Below are 21,387 nucleotides of genomic sequence, written 5' to 3'. Positions count from 1 at the left end.
CTATGTGATAGTATGCTTATAAACAAACCAATACATTTATAGTTGTTTGCTTGCACCTATCTCCCGAATCATTTCGATCTGTTACGTGGTTTTCCCATTCCACAAGCTGACGTCAATTACTACAAATTTTCTATTTGTGTCTCTGCAGTTATGCCTTTTTTTCAAATCGTGGATTGATTTTCCACAATTAAAAGTGAATGTTGCTTCGTCGATATATATAGTCCAAGGATACAGAATAATGTTATGTTATTGTAAATTTGTGTTTACAGTGGCAGGATTTAGTCAGAATATTTTGATTTTTGTTATTTTTCCTTAACATTTGCAATCACACGATTTGTATGCTAAAAGGTCTGTTCCAGTCAAAAAATCGCTGAAATCGGCTGTTGATTCCAATCGACTCAAATAGCTTCAATTTTAATATACCTTTTAATATTCAACCGTGCTCAGACGCTGTCCGCTGTGCAATTCAGCAAATGGCTTTCATAACATCGCTTGTATCCCTAGGCAGGCGGTTGGACATCACTGTTTTAAATTAGGAGAACACATGCGTTATCTACTATTTACTGGTCTTTTTGCATATTTTTAAACGCGTCTATGGCGGATTTGGTGTCGTTCCGGTGGTTGGACTCCTCATCCCTTTTGTTGGAAAATCTTGCTAATTTTGTGCAGCGAAAATTGGGTAAAAAGTAAGTAAAACAGCTACCCTGGAACTCCCTTTTTTGGACTCCACCCCTTTCTGAAATCTCTAGATCTATACCCGGTTTTAACTTTATATGTAAATATCATACGTAGAACAGACTTGTTCAAGGTTTAGCGGCATGATTGAATGATGTTTTAAGTTGGTATTCATTTTATTGATGATGTCGAACAAATGCGTGCAATTGATCAATAACACGATAGAAGCTAAAACGTGCCCAGGATGAAAACAATGTATATGAGAACAAACGGTTTCCAAGTATTTTAGAGATTTTAAGTGAACAAGCAGCCTAGGCTTTTGTCACCTGGAAGGGAAATCACCGCGTCGTGCCATAATGTATACAATTATAAAGTTACATTAATGGTTTCTGTACATACTTGTACATACTGTAGTTAATTCCGCGATTGATGTTTGAATATAATTAGAATATCATGATTGTATAATATGTAGCACAGTGTAAGATAAACAATTCACTCTACACGTTGACGTACTCCCAAACATAGTGGGGAAACGCTCACGGAGCCACGTGGGGTCTGGGAGTAGGCCAGAGCGTCAACACAGCAGCCCAGCCGCTAGTAGGACATTCTCTGACCGAGTTCTTCGGTCAGGTACCCCGAAGGCTGGGCTCCGCCACCAACACCAGTTGGTTCTACTAACCCACTAACATCGACAGTGAGAGGCCTGTATTGGTATTCAAGGTCGTTAAAACGCCCAACCATCAGATAAACAATTAAAACAAACAAAGCAGTTATCATATATATATGGTAAAGGTATTAATCCTAATACATTAGTTTTATTTGGTCAGACAGCGACAATTTTACGTGTTTTAAATTGTTTGAGCGTGGTGCATGTGTATTATAGCTTATGTCCAATGACCGATCAACCTTTCCAACTATGACACACAATGAACAATGACCTCGTTTACAATAAAAGCACCGGTAACAAAATATCAAAGTATCGCTGAACCCTCACACAAACTTTTTGTTGTTGTTGTTTTTTTTTTTTGCGTTCTTCTGTTACGGTGTGTAAATGAATCATTTACTGTTATATACCTAAATAGACTTTAAGTAAGGGTATTAATAGCGCCTGTGTAATGTATTAATCCTACTGCGTCCTATATATTGCAATGACACCAATACATAAGTTACCATTTTTGGCATATACCAAATATAGGCAGTGACTGGGTTTTAAATCTAAGTACATAAATATATCTGTAAAATATCTGACTTAATCTTTCCTTTTCAACATAATAAAAAGTTTTAGCTTATATATAAATATTACCGGTCCGCGCACATGGGAAAGTTCCCTACTTTTCCTTCCTGGAGTCTCTCAACAAATACACAGTCTTTCTGTGAAAGGCCGAATACTCTCATTCATATCGTTTAACAAAATATCATATGTTATGACATTGCCCATATTAAATATGAGAGATCTCTCTATTAAACCAATGAAGGACCCACAGGGATCACATACAAGGCAATAGATATAACACAACAGTCACATAATGATTTGTAACACAACAGCTACAATATGCAAGTAGTCGGCATTTTGTCCGTCAAATTGACATAAACAGAATCAAACAATAAAGTAACATCCTTTGGTTCCAAAAGGGTATTCTGCACTACCGTATATATTTATATAGTTTTAGTGTGCACGTGCCTCAAAACACGCCGTTTCCTGTCCCTCTTTCTATCTTCATTAAGAAATATTCTTATCCGACATCCAGTCCCAGCCGCCCCCTTTCGGGATAAAAATGGTCGGCTCCTAACGAACTTTTCGATTGTCTCCATAAATTATGATTAGTAGGTCTAAAGAAGAATTTGTCCGAATTTAAAAAAAAGTACCAGAATGTGTCAGATATCTAACTGTGTTATCGCTAGATTTTGACATTCTTGTGGTAAAATTGTTCCTCGGTTATAAAAAACCACAAAAAGGAGTTTCACGCTAATTATATATTGCATGTAGAAAGCTAAACTTTCCCTTTTATGGTCCAAATATGCTTGACAAACTAACTTCCATTAAATTAAAAAGAATTGATACATTATTCGTTCTATCTGTAATGTTCCTAGGAAATTTAATATATATGTCAATCACATGTTGTCGCCAAAAAAAAACCTACTTGGAAAACCCAGGTATATAACAGGTAAACACTCGACATAAGATCAAGACAGTAAACAACATTAATACATTAAATCAATAACGTAAATTGAAATATATTCGTGTTTACGTTGTTAAACCATGCTAACCATTATTTGTCAACAAGGTATGATGACACACATCCACGAGGTATCGTTGTTCAAAGTAGACACATCAATTAACACTCCTTTAATTAATATAATAGCATGATAGCAAATCGCTGGTTTAACACCGCCTCCATAAGACAGTTTTAACATTTGCGGTTTTATACAAGAATGAAAAAAATAATAATATTGACGCCTGTACGTATTTCTATCAGCTCTCACAATTAAAAATTATCATTCAAAGTCACGATGAATTTTAAAAGGCAAGTCTATTATAGCATTTTTGGGAGTTACAGATAGAAAATAAGTCTGCAATCTTCTGGTTGCATGGAACACAGGGGCGTGCTCCCACTATCAAATATATAGCCCGACTAGTGTAATAAGTGGAAGCAAGACCATGTGCATGATAGGAAACATCATGGTTGTAATAGGCTTATAGTAAAATGATACAAGAGCTTTTTATCAACTACTTAATAGAACAAAACGGTGAGTAATCAACTTTGCAAGATCACGAGCATTACTGTATGATCTTTAACAAAATTCAATCCCAAGGCCAAACAGATGATAAAACTGAATGTGTACTCCCCATCTTATTCGATGTCGGTAACGGTTTCTCCCAAACTGTGTTATAGTGCAATCAGGGAAACCCTGGCCGACCAAAGTTGGTATTCCCAACTACATATCACCGTATTTACATAGTGGTGTTTGGTCTGTGAGAAAATATCACAAATAGAACATTTCCTGTGAAATCATACAACACTATAACCGCCCTTTATCCTTTAGCCGATTCGTGATGTGTTAATTTAAGTCGGCGCCTTTATGAGTGCGAGTTATTCAAGTAGTTGTCAGCATCCTCAGTAGATTAAAATAGTCACATGCGTTTTCATTTTGGGTGATTTGCAGCCGTCATACATTTATGTAGGGATATATAATACGATCGTATGGTGGCATTTACTGTGCAATAGTTTTGTTCTATTAGAGACATGTATCGACTCCCTCCAATCTGACTGAATTCATAACTACAATGCGATTAATCTAACCTAACCTCTGAAAACGGTCACACTCGCAAAACCGAGTTTTGTGTATCCCGGCGAGAGGTATATTTACCCCGTTCATGCAATAAATACCAAGATTTTTTTTTCAAACGAGGCGGAGTAGAGTGGAAACATTTATGTGAAGCTACGGTTGGAACGTTGACCTAATGTACTAAGTGCACCACTCTTCTGAGGAAAGCATTATACGTATATGCAATCATTTACTTGTTTATGCCTGCGATGGCGGATCCAGGGGGGTGGGGGTGCAGAGGGTTGGCATCCCTTTTTAATTGAAGTCTTTTCATTTGTAATATTGACAAAAAATGACAAATAATGTCCTAGCATCCCCTTTTTCTGAAGAACCCCTCCTTTTCAAGGTGTCTGGATCCGCCCCTGGTCTGGTACTATAAAACAATAGGTACATCTATTTACATTTGCGGGATACGAAATATAGCTTTGTTAAGAGGTAACTATGCAACAAGATTAAAGTTACTTCTTTGGGATTGTGAATCTGTGTATATGACATGTATATAGTGTTGAACTTTTTGTTTAATATTTAAGCTCATTATGAGTCAAGATGTAGGAGATTATACATGTACGTCCTAGTGTGTAGTCCACGCGTCTGTGATTTTTTTTTTAAAGGGAAAATTTGAGATGTATTTCTATTGGAACTTGGTCACCCTGTACGAAGCCAGCAGTATGCTCCATGAAGAAAATGAGCATTTTTTTACTGGAAGATAAAAATGCAACCTACTAATCCTTGAGGGAGCTGAATCAGTATCACATTATTAACTGTTAATGCATAAAGCATATTATCCCTAGTTGAACTTGACACCTTGCTGGCTGATTTACTGCCATTCATGACGCATAACTTATGTGATCAATAGTCCTTTGTATGGAGGATTGGAAAATTAAAAATGTATAAATTCACTGAAGTGATCAACACTGCACCCAAGACTTAAATGGCTTTTAGTTGAGTGGGAGGAAATCTGCACAAGGAATCAATTCAATCAGAAAAAAACACACACACATCACTTTCTTTTGGAAAACAATCACCAGACTGAAGAAAATAAAATAGGGTAGGTTTCCTGTACCAATAACAAACATTCCAGCCATATACTGCAAATGCACAAGGTGTATTAAGTGTAAGATTTATACATGTACCACTTCAACTTGGCAAATTACAACAATACACAAAATATCAATATTATCAAAATTTTAATACTATTAAGAATTTCTTGTATATCTACATTTACAAAGAGTCCACCCTTCTGACACAATCAAAGTGACAAAACAGCTAACTCCATTGATATTAAAAATAAATACAATCTCTATGCAGTTCAGCAGTAAACAACCTGTCTTAAAAAATTCCTGAGATCTAATGAAAAGCTGAGAAGTCTTATTACATGTCATCATCCTCACTTGATGTAGGACTACCAGTCAATGAAAGATTGCCGAATGTAGCCCCAGCCCTTTTAAGTTTATCTAGAATTAACATGTTTTTGCGGTAATGAGCTAGTAACATAGGAGTTGTGCCATTGTACAATTTACAATCAACATTTGCATCTCTTCGTGAAATTATATAAACAACCATTTCATAGTCACTTCGGTCAATAGCCATGTGCAGAATTGTTGCTCCACATTTGCATTCTTTTGTGTTAACATTAGCTCCTTTTGAGATGAGAATTTTTACTACATTTAAGTGTCCATTCAACGCAGCCTCGTGCAAACATGTATAACCACTGCTATTGCGTATTTCCAGATTTTGAGGAATGTTTCTGCATGGGATTTGGTATTCGTTCACATGTGTTTCATTGAATTCTATTGGCGCAAGCAATGTTGACACCATTTTACCATCACCAAGACGGCAAGCAACATGGAGAGGGGTGTCCCCATTGCAGTCTTGAATTTCAAAGTCTGCACCACCAACTAACAAGCGACGTGCAATTTCTGTCTGCTTTGTTAACACAGCAAGATGCAATGGTGTTTGCCACAAATCATTGTTCTGAATATCCAGCCACACATTTCCAGGAGCAAGTTTGATAAATTCCATTACCAAAGATAATTGTCCTTCTAGGATGGCTACGTTTAGTAAAGTATCTCCATCTTCATCCTTACCATAGACTACCATTGCTTCAGGTGTAACTCGGTCTGAAGCAACTGAACTATTGGACTCAATTGAACTATATGTAGTGCTCTCAAGCTTTATTTCTCCAAATCTTTCTGAAATTTTATGTATGGGGGTGCTCTCGACTTCATTGTCTAACGACTTTTCACTAGAAATTGATATAAATCCACTGTCAGTTTTGAGAGAGTCTAAAGATTGTCTGGATTTGTTAGTTTCAGACATGATTTGAGTTATTTCTTTTCTAAATCCCTGTATTGATGAACTCGTTGAGCTATACGAGTAATAGTCCGAGTCACATCTTTCCTCAATAATGTTTTGTTTCAATTGTTCGCCATCAACTTCCAAGTCAATTTCTTTGTGACGATGTGCATCCATATTTTTGTCAACACACGTAAATGTATTCAAAATGTCTTCCGTGTACACACAACTTACTTTACTTTAAACTGAGCGATCTGTAATCTACTTGGAGTTATAAACGTTCAAAAACTGGATTTTAGATGTTGGAAATCCTTTCAAATATTCAAATACGAACAAAGAGTTGGAAAATCCAGACCTGAACTCGATCAGTCACCTTTTGCGTGTCATTTAATCAATGAAGGAAGTTTTCTAGGGGATTTCCCAACCGGTTTTCCCCTAGTAGACTAATAAGGTCATTAAAGGGGCACCGCTAGGGTAACACTTGTATCGATCACTTGTTTTTATTGAGTAGAAAGAATGGGGAAATACTGACAGTTATTTTTAATTGGTATTTGTTTAGAACATGCCTGTTTAACTTAAGTTGAGGCTATATTTATTTGACATCGATGAATAAATTCGTATTTCCACATTCCCTTCTCTTTCAAAAAGGAGTTGACATTTCCCGAAAGGATGGTTTTTACAACATCGAAATTTGCAATATACATGATTGGTATTTTTTTCCGATTTCATATACACACACATACATATATATATATATATATATATTCACAAACCAGTGTCACAATCCGTCCGTGCGAGTCAAGGATGTTAAAACCCCCTTAGTAGTACCAGTGTCACAAACCTAAACCAAAGGGAAGGCGGTCACTTCTCATTTATTCAACGGGTCATAGTTTTCCTGTCCTCGTTTGTCTACCCCGGACTTGACTTTTTATAAGCAACTCGGCGGGTGCTTCTAGAAAAGCAGAGGACGCTTATCCTACCGGTGCACCTGATCCATGCTCCCAGTTTTTAGTGGAGTCCGAGTTGCTTATTTGCGTTTGTTACTTTGTATGTATGATTTTAGTTACTTTATGTTCTTTGTTGTGTATGTCTGTTTTCCATGTCTGGTCTTTGTCCCTGGGTTACATTCTTTTGATTACCGCTATAACCTTGGTTCCCTTGATTACTCTTCCAATATACACAATGTAATAGGGATTCTATAAAAGTCACCTGTTCATGCTTCAAATTTTATTATGTATGTGACAATGCTACAAGGAATATTGTATAACAATGAATAAAGTTAAAATTTAGTTCAATAAGCATCAACTAGTCTGCAAGAATAGGAACACAGTCGAAGACAAGATATTCGTTTAAGGGGACGACCATTTGATTCTGAGTTCTAAAAAGGGAGTGACAGTTTTTGGTAATATTCCGGCCCTCAAAACGTTAAAAATAAATATTCTGGCCTACGCCTTCTAGAAAGTAAATAAATATTCTGACCTCGGTTCAGATACTTCACACAATGAAATGGAAATAAATAATCTTGCCCCAAGGAGTTAAATATATTTGACTCCCTGCTTACCTCAATGTGGTTGAAAATAAATTTTCTAACCGGCAAAATTTCAAAACTCAATGAATATGAAGGCACATGAATTTATTTTTATATGTTCTTAAGAATATTTCAGGATATTGAAATTCAACAATGGTTTATTCATCTCCTAGCCGGTTTTATTTTTTTGCCCAGGCCCAGACAGACACCAACAACCATGGTAATTTAAAAAAAAAACTAATATGACAAATAATCTTGTTTAATTACTGAGTCGAGTAAAACACTAAGTATTTTTTATATAATAGTCTATATTTTGTAATTTGAATTTGTTAAGACTTCTTGTGTTCATAAAATACCTGAATATCTTCATCTAGTTGGAATCTACATGCAAGTTATTTTACAAAAGCTTTAGTGTTAAAGTTAAGTATTTTAATTATTTATTATCATTACTTATTTATCTACATCTATTTCATTTAAAGTACACATTATATGTTTACTGGAACTCAATGACTCTTTATATATTTAGTTGGTGTAAATGAACATATATTTACACATGTATATATGGCAAGCCAAAGTGGACAAAAATGAGCATTTTCTAATATTAAAAAAATGATTTTTAATATTACAAATTCATTTTCTAATATAACAAATTAGATTTCTTACATCACAAAACACTTTTTAATATTAAAAATTCAATTGAATTTCTAATATTAAAAAACTATTTTTGAATATTAGAAATTGATTTTCTAATATTAGAAAATGGATTTGTCGTATTCAATGACGATTTTCTAATATTTAAAATGTGACTGACTTTTTAATATTAAATTCATTTTCTAATATTACAAATTCAATTTCTAATATTACAAAATCATTTTCTAATATTACAAAATGTGTGATTTTTTATAATATTACTAAATCAGGAATTTGTAATATTAGAAAATGAATTTTTAATATTAGAAATTGAATTTCTAATATTAAAAAAATATTTTCTAATATTAGAAATTGAATTTCTAATATTAAAAAATATTTTCTAATATTAAAAAAATGATTTTGTAATACTGAAAATTCATTTTCTAATGTTACTAAATATTGCTTTTTGTCCAATTTGGCTTGTCATATGTACATGTATATCTATATAGGCTTTGTGTTGATCTTTTATTTTATGTGAATATATTAAAAGCATTACAATCCACAAAATAATTTATTTTTGTTGACTGTATTCGATGTGTCTGATCGCTGCAAGGAGTGTAAATTAGTATGAAGTCTGATAATTGACCATTTTTAGCGGAAGCTCTGCTGAAACCTCGGCTTTAACTTCCTTCAGCGAGAATACATTCAAATATATTAACATATCTCCTTTGTAACGTATATGTTTCATGCGTTTTCAACCAAATTTAGACTGCACTTGGAAAATTTTTTATAACTCTTGCAAAGTGCCAATTTCAAACACAGTTTATATAATTTCAACCTCAAAGTGCAACAACCGAATTACGAACTAAGACTAGTTAAGAGGTTTATAACCGTTTCTAAATTTGAAATAAAAATGAAATCGGCGGGTTTTTTGGCATATCAGATTTTTTTATAAAGACTGCTACTTACGGCACATAGCAGAAAGCAGTCTTACTTAACTACATATGTACAAAAACTCCTTTGATTGTACTAACCTTAATGACAACTTGACAACAATATGCCAAAATTCTATCATCGTTCTCGAAATGAAATCTTATGAAGAGTTTTACGGCGTTGAAGTCACCTTTCTTGAAAAAATTTTGTCCATTTCGAAAATAAAATCAATAGTGAATAAAAGATAGCCTGGAACTCAAATTTGTTTTTAATTTCTAGGTCGGAACCCCCTTTTAAAATTTTTCTGGATCTGCCCATCAGATTTATGTAGAAATAGTGGGAGTCTGAATCTTCCACTGATGACCTTCATAGTGGTCTTAAACACACCTTACTTTAGGTTGAAAACAGTTAGACTCAAAACAGACTCATAAGACTGAAAAAAAAACCTGGTTTAGTATATTAATATTGCAGGAAAAACATCTTAATAACAATGTTGTTTAATCTTTCTGTATATGTTACTTACAGGTACATATGTTCTTTATATGTTTTAATCATGTTTCTATACATGTATTTGTAATTTGTACTAATATGCCCTTCATCCGTAATTTTCTCCTATTTTTTTATTGAAATATAGTGACATTACCGTTCTTGGTTTATACACACACACACACACACATATGAAGAAGTAAATGCTTGGTAAATTAGTTGTCACTATGTAGAAATAGTGGGAGTCTGAATTTTCAATTTCACATTTATTTCAATCTGAACGTTTATTTTATCTTTATTATTTAACTACTTTGTAAACGTTCAGATTGAAATAAAAGTGAAATTGAAAATTCAGCCATGATTTGAGAAAACTATTAAACTTTAAAAGGTTGACTACTGATACATAAAAGCAAATAAAATTACTTACTCTAAAAGTTCAAAAAATGAATTCAGATTCCATGAAATTTAAGTCAAACTTCCAAATTCAGTACAGAACTCCTTCTTACAAATGAAAGCAGCAATAAAAATACACAGGGTACCACTAAGCTGTACCTTCAGAATTTTGCACTGAAGAATCTTTATTTAGAAAGAAAAAACCCACTATCCAATAGTATGATAATGTATTCAATGTGAAATGTTCAAAGGTACAAACATCAACAATATTATTAAAAAATACTTATTTTATTAGCTCTGCATAAGGTTAGTAAAATACAAGTGATACAGTTCTGATTAAACCTATACAGCTAAAGTAATAATTACTTAGATTATAGGTTTATTATAATGACAAAACTATCACATAAACAATATCAAGCACACCAATAATTAAATGGAAATGTGATTTAAAGACATACACTAACACATATCAACTTCCCCAGGAAGAAAATCTGACAAATATTTATCATTTGTAAAATTTACAAAAAAACATTCAAAACCTTAAAAATTTAGATAAATCGTCGCGTCTCATTTTATGTAGAGCATTAGATAAAGCAACGTTAGAAGCTTCACTTCCATTCATTTCCTGCCACTTCTTAATAATTTGGTAGGTCATCTCATGCATGCCTTCTTTGCGGTAGTCCTCCACAATTTGTTCTACTGTATTGTATGGCATCTTTAATTGTCTACCTAGGTTACGGTAATCCCCATGAATACGGGAGCATATCTTGTCTAGTTCACCTTTGGTTGGTGCTCTCTCATTACCTAATGCAAAAATGATAGGTTCAAACAATAAAACTGTAGAAGTTAGTATTTAAATTGGAATGAAACTTGTACTGAACAATGGAATTGTAGATCATACATTTATAGGAGGACTAATAACAGATATACTTATTTAAGATATTAAATATCAGTTTGGTTTAAAACTTGTGAACAGTTTGCTGTTTTATCATGTCATCACATGTATAAATTTGTTCTGGTGTGCTGATGAATAATTGTTTCAAGTTAGCTTTTAACATATATTAATGATATACTGACCAAGTATAGACTATCTTAAATTCCATTTTAAAACCCTGCTATTACCAGTAGCACTTGCTATAATGAGGTACTACTTGACCAAATCAACAACATTTAATCAAAGGTTTGTATGAGCTGTCAGAAACACTTAATTGGAAGTTTGCAGGACTGTAGCAGCTGGCAGCTACACTTAATTTAATTATAGGACTGTAGTAGCTCACAGGTTCACTTATGTGGAGGTTTGTAGGTCTTGATGTAGGAACTGTCAGGTTAGTTAATTGGAAGTTTGTATGACTTATTGTAGGAGCTGTACATGAGCTGTCAGTTACTTGGAGGTATGCATGACTTTTTGTAGGAGCTGTAAATGAGCTGTCGGGTACACTTAATTGGAGGTCAGTAGGATTTGTTGTAGGAACTGTCACAGGTGCACTAAATTGGAGGCCAGAAGGACTTGTTGTAGGAGCTGTTCATGAACTGTCAGGTACACTTACTTGGAGGTTTGTAGTACTTGTAGGAACTGTCAGGTCAGTTAATTAGAGGTTTGTATGACCTGTTGTATGAGCTGTACATAAGCTGTCAGGTGAACTTAAATGGAAGCTTGTAGGACTTGTAGAAGCTGCCCAGTACATTGCCGCAGAGGTTAGTAGGACAGTGAAAGTTGACAGGTGCACTAAATTGGAGTTAAGTAGGATTTGTATGTAAGGTGCACTTGTGGCAGGACGGCCTACCTGCGTTGTAGTAGGTAGTAAGATTTAAATAGCCAGTTAATTGACTTGGCTAAAGGATTAATTCTTTAGCCAAATCGGTTTGTCGCTGGCTGGTCATCGAGTGGTCTAGGGTTCGATCCTCGGTGGTGGAGTATAATTTTGGGAGTCAAATCATGCTCTCCTGTTACAAACTAAACTGGAGGCCAGAAGGACTGGTAGAAACTGTTCGTTAGCCATCAGGTGCACTTAATAAGAGGACTGTAGGACTTGCTGTAGGAGCTGCCCAATACAAGAGATTTGTTGGACTGTAGAATGTGACAGGCACATTTAAATGGAGGCTTGTAGGAACTGAAAAGTACTTTAAAAATGTAGGAACTGTTTAGAACCTGACAGGTACACTTACTTGGCGGTTTGTAGGACTTGTCATAAGAGCTTTCGGTCATATCATCATCACTATCATCATAATGACCACCAATCCTCATAACATTTCTATCTCCAACCTGCATGTTGGGCAGTTTTGTATTTTTACCAAACAGTAGTTTTGTAATTCCACCAAGCACTATTAAAGCAAAAACAAAAGGTAAATGTTTTTAGTAAAAATCTACACAGTTACCTAAACAGTCCTTTTTCATATTCCCAACTTTGGCTTTGTTATTAAAGATTCTAAGCAAAGGGAGTAAATTATTACAAATCTGTCATAGGACAGACTGGTTTACTGTCCAATTTGAGCAATGGACTGCAGTAGACTTTAAATTCAAATATTAAATTTATTAGAGCCACGGTAAGTACTTTGATACTTTTAAAAACTTACTTCAAACCATTCTGGTACTTAATGAAGTGAAAATATTTTAAGTTTCAAAGAAAAATGTTTATTATTTTCCCTTTTCCCAATGAGACCGCCAACCAGATTGTCGGATGTTGATGGGTTATGTACCTTTGAAAAACTTGCTAAAATGGCTTGCATCCATAAATATGAACAAAGGACTATTAGAATCTAATATTATTGTACCTAGATGCTCATCTAACATAACTGTATACTGAATATTATTGGAACAGCACAAAACCTAACTTTCATCTAAAAACAGCTCACCCATGAAAGTTTCAATGGTAAGTGGGAGTGGCAACTGCTGTCAATGACCAAGCAACAATACCAAAAGTACAGTAGATTATTTCGCTGCCAATAACTAAAGGATTAGCCCTTTTAAAAAATTTCAAAGAAGTTGAACTTTAAATATTGGTCAAATAGAAGCCAATAATGTCTCTAGCAACACTTAATTCAATGAAACAAAACTAATAAATGACATTTCATAGAGTTCCACTTTACACAGCTAAAAACTGGTTAATACAGCAAATACAGCTCATAGAATGCAGTTTACACAAATATATAAATACACAGTGAAATAAACAAACTATAACTCATTAACACATGTACATTATCAATTTTGTAAATAGACAAAATACAGGATACATGACAGAGAATAGATAACATTAAGCTTTTCAGCAAGACATAAATACTTATCAAGATTGTTTAATTCTCTTAACATCAATTGTACAGTTTGAGGAGCAGACGGTCTTCTCCAGTAATATGGTTAAAGCTGTTTTAAAGTAATAAAAAATCATGTAATAAAAAAGAAGTGCCCCATATCCCTGCCCAAACTTGTCCAAGATAATCACGACATTGACCTTTGGTATAAGTTTTATCCTTATCCACTGAGAAATAAAGGGATAAGCATTTACAAAACATGTTTTTCAAAGGAGACAGTTTTCACAATATTTTTAAGACCTTACGGCCAATATGGACATCCTCACAAATTTCCATCAACACCAAATTGAAAATCTTTAATTCTAATGTAAAATCTGTACTATTATACGCTCCTGAGACATGGTGGACAATAAAAGCACACAGGCTTCAAACATTTACCAACAGATGTTTGAGAAGCATTCTGAAGATCAAATGGCAAGATAAGATTCCAAATGAAGAAATATGGCAAAGGATAGGGCACACTCTTAGAAAGCCAAAAACCACCATTGTAAACCAAGCACTAAGGTGGAATCCACAAGGCCAAAAGAAGCAAGGACAACCTAAAAATTCAGGGAGACGATCAGCCTTACAAGAGGGAATACAACAGGGCAAGACATGGGGTCAAATTTTCAAGCTAGCCCGGGACAGAATGGAAATCCTTCATCGATGACCTATGTCCAGGATGACAGGGTTTAAGTCATGTAAGTCATTATTCCCAGAGATTTATGACAGTTACCTTCAATATTATTTTATTAATTCAGGCATGAGATTTTTACAAATATTTTAATATCAAAGGGTTATAACTCACATTATTAGCAAGGCAATGGTGATTTTCAAACTTGTCTGAAATATTTAAACCAGTAATCTTTGAAATAAACTGGAGAAATGCAGTTGAGACACAAGAATGCACAGATGCCCATCGATACATATTTCCTGCATTGTGTAGCAACAAAGGACACAAAAGTTCAAGAATGGTCCTGGCAAAGAGCTAAATTAGGTGCAATTTTTATACATATTTAAGGATAGTTCGTATTATTCTTATCTCAAGTGAATGATTCTTTTGTTTTGAAGTGATTGAAGAATCTACATCTTGTGCCTGCATATACATGAACGATGCACTTGACAGCCAGTGATACTGTTTCTTCTACATAAACCTACTCTTAACAAATTTAAAGATGAACTATAATACAGAAATATATGGTCAGTCTAGAAAATGTACTTACTTCCAGAATGTTTATGTTCTATTTCAACAGATCCATCTTTAGCTGTAGATTGACTTTGATTGGTATCCTCTTTGGAAGATTTGGCCTGGAGAATCACAAACAATGGTATTAACAATAGAACTATAATGATAAAACTGTTTTCAATGTGAAATAAATCTGATAGGGAGAGAGTTTTTATAACACCCTAAATATGTAGAGGAATATACTGGTAAATGGCACAAAAATATTCCGCTGCAAATGTAAAAATTTGAAAGTAATTGTTTGACCTTTTAACACAGGATCTTTAAAGAAAGATTTTTCAGAGAGAAAAGATAGGAATGTGTGTTTTGAGTACCTTAGCAGTAGTAGTCTATGTTAGAATCATGTAAATTCTGTAATATGTGATATATCCTAAATAAGTACTATCTTTAAAAAAAAAGATAGCAGACACAGTAAAATTTGTTCTTTTTATTTGTAATTTTCTACATTTCATTCATGAAATAATACATGTCACACAATTTCAATTTTCAATACAATTTTTTTCAAATGCCTCTAAGTTATCAGTTTTTGGACAAATGGGAAACACAATTGCAATCAGGTGACTTGTGTTTTCATGGAAGAGCGTCTTTAAGGTCAAAGGGTAAAAAACGAAACTTACTGACTGCCTTGGAAAAAGGCTACAAATTTTTACTTTTTTATTGTTGCTTTATTGGTCTATATGATGAAATGTTTAATTATTCATTCTAATTTGTCTGCTCTTACGAGATAAATCACAATGAGAACCCAACAATTTCTATTGTATTTCAGTGTCATTTACAGAATTATCTCCCTTAATTTTGAATTCTACAGTAAACTCTGTATAGTTCTTATCTCCTAAGAACAAGGAAAAGCCACATGTTAATTTCTGTTTACTACTGTGGAAGTACTTTTGTTCGTGGGTACCAATTTTTACGGTGTGGGAAAAAATGATCCATTTCATAGATTCTAGAATTTGTGGCTTCGACCACTCCATCGTGTATATGAAAACCAAACCCATGAATACCACGAAAATTGGTATCTCACGAACAAAAATACTTTCACAGAATAATATTTTAAACAAAACATCCAAAATAATAATATGTAGATTTTCCAACCATGAATCAAAATTTGCATGATTCTTTTCTGGAGTGCTACTTATCAGGTATGCAATTAAGTGGACTTTGCTATATCGTTTGAAAAAAGAAAAATAATAATAATAATTTTTGCCAACTACTCTTCTACCTAATCTAGAGAAATGATGTACAAATGTATTAATCTGCCTGTGCAATAAACAGTAAGAGTACATACTGAAGATGGAACTAGACTTACTTCATCAGACTTTGATTTTTTGGGATCAGATGGATTAGTCTGGCCTTGTTCTCCTGGAGCCTCACTTTCTGTGGGCATGGAACCAGAAGCATCTGTCTCTAAATCAGGTTTGCTGACAGTTGCTGATGATGAGGAACTTGAAGGACTTGGTGGAGCTTTCCTAAAGAATAGAGATATTTATTGTATTGGTTTCTGTATATATTGTATCTTAAAACATCAAGGCCGACTATATAGAGATGGACACCACTAAAATGTTATGAGGTGCCAGGTTTGTACCTCTGCTTCCAATTCTATTTGAATAAATCGTGCATGCAAGGAGAGGGGATTACTACTATGCAAATATCCAGCCTCCCAAGAAAGGGGAACGACTGTGCAGATTGAAAATGCAAACAGGTTTTTTACATAAGTAATCCAATATATTTTTATTCAAAATCACCCCAAAAATAAAAAAAGACAATTTTTAGGCCATGGCCACCTTTGGCCCCTTGTAATTAAAAAAAAACTTAAAAATATCTGAAATCTGATTGAAAAGCACAGACAAGGATTTTCATGAAGAATCTAAGAAAATATAATTTTCAAAATCAGACCAGAAATAAACAAGCTATCATAAAGAAATCAGAAAAAAAATACTTGTTTCTGACCCATTCGAGGCCCCTTACTCTTACTTGGGTCAAGAAACAACCCTAAAAATCAATCTAAGTGTTCATTTTGTGGTATGGCACCTTGTAATACAATTTCAAAACGACTCATTCACTTACAGTCAAGTCATTGTCTGACCCCTATGTTCTATTTTTAGTAACACTGACCATGTTTTTCGATGAATCAATAATCCCCATATCAGTTCTATGCAGGAAAATTCATACAAAGTTTGGTTCTAATTAGTCAAATAGAGTTTTGTATAATTGTTAACAACAATGACTTCACATTCATTTCTCAATCGATCTTATTAGAAAACCCAAATTTACTGTGAAAGTACTATTGTTCATGGGGTACCAATTTTCATGGTTTCGTTGGCAGACCAAGCCACAAAATTTGGTTCCCAAAATGTGTATGCTGAAAACTTCAAAACAACGAATTCAAGAATCCATGAAATTATTTTTCTTCCCTAATCCATGAAAATTGGTATCCATGAATTAAAGTACTTTCACAGTATTTGTATATATAAAACCATTCTTTAGTGTCATTTCTTGCAAATTTTAAAGTTTCATTTTCTGAACACCCAAAACAAAAATTGAAATTGAATATAAAATTTCCTTATTCTAGTTGTTAAAGTTTAAACTAAGTGATGTAAAAAACCATTTTCTTATTAAACTTCCTGGTACAGTATCCGGCCACCACCTCTTCCTAAAATTAAAATAACTTCATAATTTTGGTAAATTGCGGTTTATTATAACTTTAAGGTACTTAACTACACTTTAACCATGACTATTATGTCCTTACTGGAGGTCCCTCTAAACCAAACTGACCAAGTTAATCAATAGCATACATGTAATCATTAAACAGGTATTAGAATATGCCTATTTTTATTTAAAAATAAAGTATAACAATGATGCAATCACAAAAAAATATTAAAAACATATTCATTGCCAAACACTGATTTTGCTTATGGGTCCTAAATGAGAAGGAGATTGTAACAATCATGACTAAACCCACTGTCAGTCAGGAGGTCATTAACATGTCTTTGTGTTGTTATATTAAATTTTAGTTTGATTTTGGTAAGTGTAATGTTCTGTTACAGTGGATTTTTTATTACCTTCGTCAATGGGCTTTTTAGAGCTTATTTAAAAGGTGTGTTTCCACTTGTTGACAACCTTTTGGTGATCTCTGAAAGTATTAACTATTTTGTATTTAGCTTATATGCTGGTGTATATGTGTTTTTTTTCTCACTATATCCAACTCTTTTTTCTATAACAATTACAAGTTTAACAAGACCTTGTACAAATTTAACAATTACTGAATTCCCAGAACTGAAACTAGGCCAAATCTGTTTTCTTTGTCCAGGACTTAACAAAGTTTAAAATAGGGTCTTATCAATTACCTGAAGTAAAGCTCCCCTGCATTGAAATCAACCTGTGGGACAATATAATTAGGAAAATACTCTGACAACACACCATATTACAATGTTAACGTTATTATAAACAATACCACCCTAAACTTAGTCTTTAGTGTTAATACTAATCCCATGATGAGTGAAAAACCACCAAAATCCCTTTTCTTGACTCATACATCATTGGGATATATTTTGCTGTGCAGAATGCCACCCCAGTACACCTTAGAACCCACATGTTTTTGTTGGATGTACTGCTTACTATATAATGATGGGTGCCTAGTGTGATGCATCATTAGAACGCTTTTATTTTTTTTTGTATAAAAGCTACTATTCTTTAAAGCCCTCAAATCCTATTATGCATTTCCCTAAATAAATTAAGTCTTAAAATGAAAGTGCTAGTATCTTAACAGGTTTTTTGACTAAATTAGTACTTGATACACTAAGTAAGTAGCTGCTAAATTTATTTAACATGGAATTACGGCTGGTCCTCTATTGTTTAATTACAGTTTTACCTCGTATGTCAAAAATTGTATGCATTTCCACACAAGAACTTTTGACAATTCAGACCCTGATTTGTATATGTACTAGACCGACAGGCTAAGCCTGATTTTTATTCAATGTGCCTCCATGAAAATGAAACAACAATATGAGCACTCTCACATACACCTCACGCCTCTTCATATTGGACACTAAGCCAAGGAAATGTATCCTATGTACAGGTTTTCCTTCTAAAATTCTTCCAAGCAAGATTTTAAGATTACCAGCTTTCTGATCCAATACAATGTCAACAAGATATATTATACCCCCACTTTAAGTTGGGGATATGTAGTGATAGGGGTGTCCACCATTCCTTCTGTTATGAAGAGGGTAAGCACTTCTCCTACACCACTAAATGGAATTTAATGAAACTTTTACATAATATTTATTACATATTGTGAAAGTACTATTGTTCGTGGAGTACCAATTTTTGCAGTTTTTGTGAGTAAGCCAAACCACATAATTTGGTTCTCAATGAAAAGAACCTCATTGATATGTATACTGAAATCCATGAACTTGTGTTTCTTCCCCACAAATTAAAGTACTTTCACAGTATTCCCATTGTGTACCTCATATTTTAGATTTTGATCCAAATTAACTTTGACATAAAAAGGTGCATTTTATCAAATTGTGGAAGGGGGTATCAAGCTAGTGATCATTTGCTTACAGATTTTCTAGTTTTGAATTAGGTAAGTCAGACTCATAGGTCATTTATTTTGGCTCTTTCACATATTGTCTGTATTGTCATTTCATTATAAGATTAAAATCATACTACAATGCATTAATTGTAAAACATTATCCAGGAAGGAATGTTTTTTTTTATTCAGCTCTTCACTCATTCCTGGGTTTTAAACTGGAGTAGGCAATTAACTTAATCAAGATCATTCTAGGTTTTAAACCATCACATGATAAGTTTTCATCTTTTATTTCCCTGTTCTATATTTTGACCACATTCTGAACAAGTAAAAATTATAAACCAAAAATTACATAAAGTATTTCCTTGGGCTTGGTGACAGGAAAGTGTTCTTTGGGAAACATCACCTAGGTATCGTTTGGTACATTCCAATAACCAAAACCCACTTACACTTTCCTGTTGACAATTTTGAATTGAAGACTGTAAAGTACAATAAGTTATAAATAGATCTAAAATTGCTGTATAATATCCTTTTTAATGGAAAGTAGGATTTTAGGTGGTTCTAATTAAAGTGCACATAAAATTTTTAAATTTGCCATTGAATTAGTATACTACCTGCCTAAGTTAATTTATTATATACTGTTTGAGGAATGGAGTACGTGACTTGTAATACAAAACTTTACGGAAGACGAAGAAGCAATTTCTTAATCACTTTATTTGGAAAATGTTTGGAGGTGATAATTTTGGGACATTTTCTCTCCTTGATGTGGGAAGTTATATGAATTTAGTTATGATATGAGACCAAGTAGTCCCCAATAATTCAACTAGTCAAATTATTAAGGGCTTTCCCTAATTTTCTTTGACATTCTCTCCCCTATTCATCTTTCAAGATATCATTACCAAATTTGGACCATCGATAGAGCTCATTAAGGACTTTTATAAGATGACCATGTGAAGAATTCCATTATCCATTGTAGAAGTTATCGCCCTTTTATTGGCGTTTTTTTCAACATGATCCCCCGAACTCATTTTTCAAGATATCATGACCATATTTGTTGAACATGTAGATGTCATCATGTTCAATTAGGAAATGACCCTGCTAAGGATTTCATTATCATCTTTAAGAGTTATGTCCCTTTAAAGCAATTTCTTTCAATCCCTCATATCTTGAAAACCATAATAGATAGAATAAATCTGGAAACAGTTTCAAGTACATAAGCAGACAACCAAATTAATAAACATGAATTTGTATTTTGTTATCAAACCATACAGGAGTTATATCCCTTGAAATATCAAACTAAAGTTTTAAAAATTTACATTTCAAGAACCGCAAGTTTTAGAGACATGGTACCTTCATCAATGATCTTTGGTCCATGTGACCTTTCATTTGTACCCAAGGTCAAAAGTCATACAGTGCTAGCTTTTTTTCCTTTGCAACATTTACTTTGACATGGCCCCGTTTCGTCATCTTTCAAGATACCATTAAAAAATTTGGACCATCGACAGACCTCATTTAGGACTTTAACAAGATAACCCCATGAAGAATTTCATCATCCATTGTAGAAGTTATCTCCCTGAACTCATTTTTCAGGATATCATTATCATACTTGGTGAAGATGTAGATGCCATCATTATCTATTAGAAAATGACCCTGCTAAGGATTTCATTATCATCTGTAAGAGGTATGTCCCCATAAAACAATTTCTTTTAATTGTTCATATCTTAGAAAACCATAATAGATAGAATCAATCTAAAAACTGTTTCATGTACACAAGAATAAGACCTAATGAATAAACATAAACATGTACTTTATTATCAAACCATACAGGAGTTAAATCCCTTGAAATATCATACCTAAGTTTTTCAAATTTATATTTAGAAAACCGGATGTTGTAGAAACATGGGACCTTCATCAATGATCTTTGGTCCATGTGACCTTTCATTTGCATCCAAGGTAAAAGGTCATGGAGTGCTAGAAATCCTTCTCACTGCACACTACAGGCCTTGATTTTAAGAAAACGATAAGAGATAAGTGCATACATACATACAGCGTATGAAATGAACC

The 21,387-nt window shown here is 33.6% G+C and overlaps 3 protein-coding genes across 6 annotated transcripts in view; 1 reads left to right on the top strand and 2 right to left on the bottom strand.

Moving 5' to 3' along the window:
* LOC148615661 (uncharacterized) overlaps positions 1–21,387 on the top strand; it is a 191,876-nt gene that overhangs the window by 7,427 nt on the left and 163,062 nt on the right. The window lies entirely within an intron of this gene.
* On the bottom strand, positions 5,171–6,544 carry LOC148615667 (NF-kappa-B inhibitor alpha-like). The gene has a single exon (XM_088582136.1). It carries the CDS (start codon positions 6,472–6,474, stop codon positions 5,374–5,376), a length of 1,101 nt encoding a protein of 366 aa, XP_088438262.1. The 5' UTR covers positions 6,475–6,544; the 3' UTR covers positions 5,171–5,373.
* The window catches only part of LOC148615666 (uncharacterized), a 29,432-nt gene continuing 18,581 nt past the window's right edge, over positions 10,537–21,387 (bottom strand). For 3 of the 4 annotated variants that reach the window (XM_088582131.1, XM_088582134.1, XM_088582132.1), the window contains 4 exons: positions 16,081–16,261; positions 14,776–14,860; positions 12,434–12,589; positions 10,537–11,071 (listed from right to left, as the gene is read on the bottom strand). In XM_088582131.1, coding sequence (XP_088438257.1) covers positions 10,800–11,071; positions 12,434–12,589; positions 14,776–14,860; positions 16,081–16,261 — 694 coding nt within the window. In that variant the 3' untranslated portion in view covers positions 10,537–10,799. The remainder of the gene's footprint in view (positions 11,072–12,433; positions 12,590–14,775; positions 14,861–16,080; positions 16,262–21,387) is intronic. The other variant, XM_088582133.1, reaches the window with a different exon arrangement.

This window comes from Perna viridis, chromosome 5 (genome assembly GCF_037379345.1).
Source record: "Perna viridis isolate PV_CMFRI_1.1 ecotype Kerala chromosome 5, ASM3737934v1, whole genome shotgun sequence".
Lineage (NCBI taxonomy): Eukaryota > Metazoa > Mollusca > Bivalvia > Mytilida > Mytilidae > Perna > Perna viridis.
The sequence above is the reverse complement of the archived record's forward strand: the minus strand, read 5'-3'. Positions and strand labels throughout refer to the sequence as shown.